We start from the raw sequence: 7419 nt of genomic DNA, 5'->3' as shown, positions 1-7419 counted from the left end.
GCCCCACACAGTCCCCCCCGCGGAGGCCTAAGGTCCCCACACAGCCTGTGTAGGGCACCAAAATGGCTAGGGACGGCCCTGGCTGAAGGGAAATTGTGGCCACGTCTCTGCCACGCATGGGACAGCAGGGGGTGTTCTGGGACCTGGGGCACCCAGTGGGACCAGCAGAATCAGGGTCGGTGCCCATCCCCCCCGCACAGCCGGGGGCGCTGCAAGCGGGTGTGTCACGGAGTATCGGGGAACTCAGGGCCCTGCACCCCCGGCTTCCTGCGATTCACCATGACTCTCAGCCAGCCAGTAAAGCAGAAGGTTTATTTGGATGACAGGAATACAGTCCAAGACAGGTCTTGCAGGCACAGACAACAGGGCCCCCCTCAGTTAGGTCCAACTTGGGGTCCCAGGGCATCCCAGCCCACCCCCCTTTGGGGGGTCAGAGCCATCTCTGCCTCCCAGCCATCTCTCCAGCCCGCTTCCAGCACTCTGCCTTCAGCGACCCCTCCCACCGCCTTTGTTCAGTTTCCCAGGCCAAGGAGTCACCTGGCCTCCAACCCCTTCCTGGGTTCTCATGTTACACACTCAGGTATGCGCCCTCGGGCAGACTCAGACTCCCATCCCCCAATGCAGACTATCCAGCCACACTCCCCTGTCAGCATTCACACACCACAGTAAGAACAGGCCCAGTTCGTCACAGGGTGTAACGATGCTGCCTTTGGTGGGACGCTACTGAGAGTATCAATTCAGGACAAATTGCTCAGAGCAGGGCAGTGACAGTCCCAGGCTGGGGTTTCTCCACCTCTACGGCACCAAACCAGCCAGCCAGAGAAGTCTTCGGTCTCACCCCACTGGCTAACCACAAGTGTCAAGGCTGCTTCCCCACTTTGAACTTTAGGGTACAAATGTAGGGGCCTGCATGAAGACTTCTAAGCTTAACTACCAGCTTAGATCTGGTCCGCTGCCACCATTCCCAAGTGGATTCCCTTCCCTGGGAAGCCTTGAGAAACCTTCACCAATTCCCTGGTGAATACAGATCCAAACCCCTTGGATCTTAAAGCAGGGAGAAATGAACCATCCCCCCTCCTTCCTTTCACCAACTCCTGGTGAATACAGATCTAACCCCCTTGGATCTAAAAACAAGGGAAAAATTAATTAGGTTCTTAAAAAGAAGGCTTTTAATTAAAGAAAAAGATAAAAATCATCTTTGTAAAATTAGTATGGAAAATAACTTTACAGGGTAATCAAACTTAAAGAGCTCAGAGGACCTCCCTTTAGCCTCAGGTTCAAAGTATAGCAACAAAGATAAACACTCTAGTAAAAGGTACATTTACAAGTTGAGAAAACAAAGGAAAACTAACACACCTTGCCTGGCTATTTACTTACAAGTTTGAAATAGGAGAGACTTGTTTAGAAAGATGTGGAGAACCTGGATTGACGTCTGGTCCCTCTCAGTCCCAAGAGCGAACGACTCCCAAACAAAGAGCACAAACAAAAGCCTTTCCCCCCCCCAAGATTTGCAAGTATCTTGTCCCCTTATTGGTCCTTTGGGTCAGGTGTCAGCCAGGTTACCTGAGCTTCTTAACCCTTTACAGGGAAAAGGATTTTGGAGTCTCTGGCCAGGAGGGATTTTATAGTACTGTACACAGAACAGCTGTTACCCTTCCCTTTATAGTTATGACAACAAGTCACACAAGCAATTCCCTTAGACACTCCAGTTTCCCCAGTATCACCACCAGTGCCACTCGTTATGGGGACAAAAGGTTATGAAAACCAATACCCCAGTAAAAGAAAAAAAGTTCTCCTGACCCCAAAGGACCAAGCCCCAGACCCAGGTCAATATACAAGTCAGATCTTACCCACAAATCACGCTGTTGCCAATCCTTTAGAGTCTAAAATCTAAAGGTTTATTCATAAAAGGAAAAAGATAGAGATGAGAGTTAGAATTGGTTAAATGGAATCAATTACATACAGTAATGGCAAAGTTCTTGGTTCAGGCTTGCAGCAGCGATAGAATAAACTGCCGGTTCAAAGCAAGTCTCTGGAACATCCCCAGCTGGGATGGGTCATTCAGTCCTTTTTTCAGAGCTTCGGTTTGTAGCAAGGTTCATCTAGAAGTAAGAAGCAGGATTGAAGACAAGATGGAGGAGATGCAGCAGCCTTTTATAGTCTCTTGCCATGTGGCCTCTGCTCTCTTTGTTCCAACTACAAGCTGCCCAGCACATGGCCTGGAAAAATCTGAGTTCTGTCCATAGGCCTGTCCCTGCCTTGCTGAGTCACAAGGTGTATCTGCTGTCTCTCAATGGGTCAATTGTAGCTGATGGTCCGTAGTGGGCCATCAAGCAGGCCAGGCAGAGCTGATGCCAAATTGTCTGGGGTGTCACCCAGAAACACAGCGCAAGTTTGAAATATAGACAGTATAGAGCCAATACTTATAACTTTAAATACAAAAATGATACATGCACCCAGACAGCATCATCATAACCAGCAAACCAGAACCTTGTGATAGATACCTTATTTGACCCCTTTTATACAATATTTGGTGTCACTACAGGACTTTGGTTGCAACAATGATCTATACGGTCCCAGTTGATATTAATACTGTCACAGCGGGCCCTGGGTGCCGCATGCCAGCCAGAGGCTGTGCCGTTCCTACCTGCAGCTCCGTGTTCTGGCGTCTGGATCGTGCAGTAAATATCTGGGGTGTCCCGGGGCTGGAGCTCTGGGGGTGGGAGACACAGAAGCACACTCACGGCGCTGAGCTGGCAGGAGGGGGCCGGAGCAGGACCCAGACAGGAGAGGCGAGACTCAGTGGCAGTGTGTGGCTGGTGCCCATCCTTGGAGGGGGGAGATTAGCCCCTGCTCCCCATGGTCCCTGGTGTTGCTGGGAGCTAATACTGGTGGCACTGGGAGAAGCCTGGGGAGAGGAGCTGCCTGGAGCAGCGACCCTGGCAGCCAGCTCCCGGCCCAGTGGAGACACCCAGAGCTCCTGCCAGGAGCATCGACCAGCCGGCCGCCCCAGGGACAGGCACCGAGGGTGGCCACGGGCTAGTCAGCGTTAGCCTTGTGCTGCCAGGGAACGCTCCAGCGGGTGCCCTCCAGATGCACCAGGGCATGGGGGTCTTCAGAGGATCCGTGGCCTGGGTCTGGCCCTTAGCTACCACCCACGCCCAGTAACCCGGCAGCGCAGGGCAGGGGGAGGCCAGGGCCAGCCCGCCCTGCTCCAAGGCCTGGCCCCTAAGCAGGGAGCTCAGGGAAGGATCCCAGACCCAGCTGGCACGGGGGCCAGGCACCTAAGCCAGGGGACCACGCGCTGAGGGTTATAACACTCAGTCAGGGGAGCCTGGAGCCAGCAGGGACCTGCAGGGAAGAGCCCGCGATAGACCCTGGATGCAGCGGGTGCGGACGCCACCCAGGCTCAGGGAGGAGGGCTGTGGAGACCCTGGCCGAGGCAGGAGTCTGAGTCCCGAGGCTGGGCAAAGGTTCCTCCAGAGAGGTGTGGGGTGGGAATGCCCTAGGCAGAGCCCCCCAGGGAGGGGCGAGAGCGGCCTTGGCAAAGCTCCCCCCCCGGGGAGCCCCATGTTACTAAATCCTGGGTCGGGGGAGCTGAGGCAGGGTGACGGAGCCGCACCGTGGCTGACATGCTCCGGGGCTGCTGCCTAGGGCACCGGCCAGACGGCTCAGGGGTAGCTGTAACCTCCCCTGACCCCCCCTCCCCATGGGGGGCTGGACTCCCGGCCCAGGGCAGGCGGGAGGGATGCACAGCCTGGCTCCTGCTCTTCCATTGCCCGGGGTTTCCTGGGGAACAGCTGTAAAAACTCCGGAGCCCTGAAAACTGGGGGCGGCTGCAGCTAAGGCCAAGGGTGTAAGAGCCTTGTGTGCCCCCAAGCCCCAGCGAGTCTGACACAGACCAGACCGCGCTGCAGGGCGCCCAGCCCAACCGGCTCCTCCACAAGGAAACCGTCCTGTGGGCAACCCGTGGAGTGCTACGTACGTCTGCCCGCCCGCCTGCTTCCAGGGCCCCCCACCGCCATATGGGCAACTCGTGGGATGCTACGAACGTCCGCCTGCCTGCTGCCAGGGCCCCCACCGCCATGTGGCCGAGTCCGGCTGGGAGGGACTCGCACGCCTTCCCCAGGCAGCTCAGCTCCGCCGGTGGAGCCCGGGGACAGGCCCCTAGTTGGGGACGCGGTGGGGGCGGGTGGCGCCTGTGACGAACTGGGACTGTTCTTACTGTGGTCTGTGAATGCTGACAGGGGAGTGTGGCTAGGATAGTCTGCATTGGAGGATGGGAGACTGCCCGGGGGGAGAATACCTGAGCGTGTAACATGAGAACCCAGGAAGGGGTTGGAGGCCAGGTGATACCTTGGCCCGGGAAACTGAACAAAGGCGGGGGGAGGGGTCGCTGAAGGCAGAGTCTTGGAAGCTGGCTGGTTAGATGGCTGGGAGGCAGAGATTGCTCTGACCTCCCAAGGGGGGGCTGGGCTGGAATGCCCTGGGACCCCAAGATGGACCTAACTGAGGGGGGCCCTGTTGTCTGTGCCTGCAAGACCTGTCTTGGACTGTATTCCTGTCATCCAAATAAACCTTCTGCTTTACTGGCTGGCTGAGAGTCATGGTGAATCGCAGGAAGCCGGGGGTGCAGGGCCCTGAGTCCCCCAATACTCCGTGACAGCGCCCTAGCTGGGGACGCGGTGGGGGCGGGTGGCCCCTAGCTGGGGACGCGGTGGGGGCGGGTGGCTCCTACCTGTGTACAGTGACTCCCCGGTGTCCTTGGCAGGGCGGCTCGCTGCAGCCTGGTGTTTCCTGGGGACAGCGAGAGGGACGTCCTGAGGGATGGGACAGGGCCAGCTGCTCCCCCCCCCACGCACCCGGCTGAAAAGGAGCATTGGGGGAGCCTTTGGGCTGCACTCCCAGAGCTCAGCAAAGGGCCCGGCTTGCTTCATACCACTTTGTGACAGCTCCATGCTGGGGCGTTGGGGTCCCTGCACTGGGCCGGGCGGCCGGTGGCCCCGGGGTCTGTGGTGGGGGACAGGGACGGACCCAGCCTCGCCCCTTGCTCATAAAATGCCCTCGCTGAAGTAGGGCCCCCTGTGCACAGAGCTAGAGGCATCAGAGCTCGAAATCCCAACACCCGTCTACACCAGGGCTGGCTCCGGCTGTCTTGGGGGGCGCTGAGCCGCTAGCCGCACCTGCGGGGACTCCTTGCTGAGCTCCTCGCATGGGCACAGCCTGCAAGAGACGTGGCCGGCCCCAGAGAGCTCCCAGCCCCCACAGAGACCAGAGGGGCCAGGGGGTGTAACAATGCCCGGGGCAGGTGAGGGGCAGGGGGCAGGGTGGGTAGGTGGAGGCAGGCTAGGTCAGGTGGGGACAGGGTAGGCCAGGCGGGGACAGTCTAGGTCAGGTAGGGACGGGGTGGGTGGGGGGCAGGCTAGGACAGGAGGGGGCAAAGTGGGCCAGGCAGGGGCGGGGTGGGCAGGGGACAGGGTGGGCCAGGGGAGGAGAGGGCTACACAGATTAGCAGTGGGCACAATGAGCAGTTGGGAAAGCCCCTCCCAGGTAGGAAGAAACCCCCAGCCGAGAGCGCTGGGGCGGAGCCGGAGGCCAGCCAGGCTGGGCCCCACCGAACGCACTGACCTGGTGAGCACGAACCACAGCAGCAGGGCCCCTGCGCCCAGCAGCACCAGCACCACCAGCAGTGCCACGGCTACCGCCAGGCCCCCGGGCTGGGGCGTCTGGGCCTCTCCTGCAAGCAACAGAACCAGAACCAGCAGGGTCAGAAAGAAAATAGGATCTGGTCCCAGCGCCCAGCCACAGCCCCTGTGCCCCCAGCAGTGCTGGCAGAGTGGGTCTGTCTGGGGGGGCAGGGGAGCGGTGTCCCCCCGCCCGGGGGAGTGGGGATCTGTCTGCGTCCCTGGGGTGCAGCAGAGAGCTCCCCGCCTGCTCTGAGGCAGAGCTGGGTCTGTGGTGGCTTGGGACCCAGCCCCATCCCCTGCGGCCACGCTAGCTCGGGCAGGGCAGCCCAGCTGGCCCGTGGGCTCGCAGACACCTCGGCTTCAGGCTGCAGTCGGAGCCAGGCCCCAGCACCCACTGGCCGCTTTCCCCGGGGCCAGACTGCTGTGCACGCTGGGGCAGGCCCACCCCAGGGCCTCGGGCTGCCGCGGTGGCTGTGGGGTCACAGTACCTATGGCAGGAGTTAGAGCCGGTGCCAGCGGCTGGGAAGCTGAGCGGGACAGATTGTAGCTAGGCTGGTCAGCCTGGCATCACTGACACCCAGGGCCCCGCAGCGGAGAACAGCAGCACGTCCCCCCAGACGCAGCCTGCCCTGCGGGGCCGGCCGGGGAGAGCAGCAGAAGGGCACACGGCCACCCCAGGCTCCTGAGGTGCACTGGTGGGCACCTTGCGTGGCTGTAGGCCCCTGCGCACCACCAGCAACAGCAGGGCGCTCTCTGAGCCCGGCTGCAAGGCAACGAGGGGCTCAGAGACCCCCGGCCGTGGCTCGTGCTTTGCTGGGTACAGCTGGTCAGGTGTTCTCTCTGCCGAATGCTCACTGGAACACACTCGGAGGCATGGGATGGGTGGACCCTGCAGAGCTGGGGGGGCAGGTAGCTCCCAAAGGGTGTGGGTCAGATGGCTCCTGAGCCCCTCTCCTGCAGCTTGAAAATACTCCCACAACCCCCCCAGATCCTTGGGCCCCATGTGCTCAGGTACATTTACTCCATTCACACGCTCAGGGCCGCCGTGGGGAGGGCGAGTGCAGACCAGTCAGCCCCACTGGGCCATGGGGAGAATGGTGTTCCTAATCTCGGCTGCTCCTGCACGGGGAGCAGGGCCAGGAGCCGAGATCAGATCCACGCGCCTGCCCCCCTGGGGACACCGTGGGTGGGAATCTCGGGGGGTCCCACACTTACCCTGCTGGCAGGTAGGTGTGTCACTCCAGACAGGCTGGCTCCCATTTCTGGCACATACTATCAGAGGTGGTGATGGCCGATGTCCCTCTGGGCAGCTCAGTGTCACCAGTTCACCCGGGGAGTAGAACTGCCTCTTGGGGGCAAACTGCAATCTGGAGTCCCAGGTTCTGGGTATTTCACATTTTCCTGTGGGTAAAGGAGAGCAGAGTATTGGGGGTCACTGGAACCAGGCAGACACCACTGAGTATTATGGGCTGAGCCTGAACCATGCTGGGCGCCCATCAGAGGGTGGGGTGGGGGGAGCTGCAAGGATCAGTCCCTCTCAGGATCAGGCCCCACGTGATCAGGTACATTTACTCTGTTCACACGCCGTGGACCAGTCAGCCCCACTGGGCCGTGGGGAGAACGGTGTTCCTAGTCTCTGCTGCTCCTGCACGGGAAGCAGGGCCAGGAGCCGGGATCAGATCCACACGCCTGCCCCCCTGGGGACACCGTGGATGGGAAGCTGTTCATTGCA

The 7419-nt window shown here is 60.2% G+C and overlaps 1 protein-coding gene across 1 annotated transcript in view; it reads right to left on the bottom strand.

The window, feature by feature from the left end:
• Nucleotides 1-1146: 1146 nt before the first annotated feature.
• The window catches only part of LOC122173047 (uncharacterized), an 84056-nt gene continuing 77783 nt past the window's right edge, over nucleotides 1147-7419 (bottom strand). Inside the window, exons 12-16 of the mRNA XM_065598599.1 lie at nucleotides 6903-7088; nucleotides 5629-5737; nucleotides 4739-4797; nucleotides 2648-2713; nucleotides 1147-2102 (exon numbers count right to left, since the gene is read on the bottom strand). Coding sequence (XP_065454671.1) covers nucleotides 2074-2102; nucleotides 2648-2713; nucleotides 4739-4797; nucleotides 5629-5737; nucleotides 6903-7088 — 449 coding nt within the window. The 3' untranslated portion in view covers nucleotides 1147-2073. The remainder of the gene's footprint in view (nucleotides 2103-2647; nucleotides 2714-4738; nucleotides 4798-5628; nucleotides 5738-6902; nucleotides 7089-7419) is intronic.

This window comes from Chrysemys picta, chromosome 6 (assembly GCF_011386835.1).
Source record: "Chrysemys picta bellii isolate R12L10 chromosome 6, ASM1138683v2, whole genome shotgun sequence".
In the NCBI taxonomy this organism is placed as follows: domain Eukaryota; kingdom Metazoa; phylum Chordata; order Testudines; family Emydidae; genus Chrysemys; species Chrysemys picta.
The sequence above is the reverse complement of the archived record's forward strand: the minus strand, read 5'-3'. Positions and strand labels throughout refer to the sequence as shown.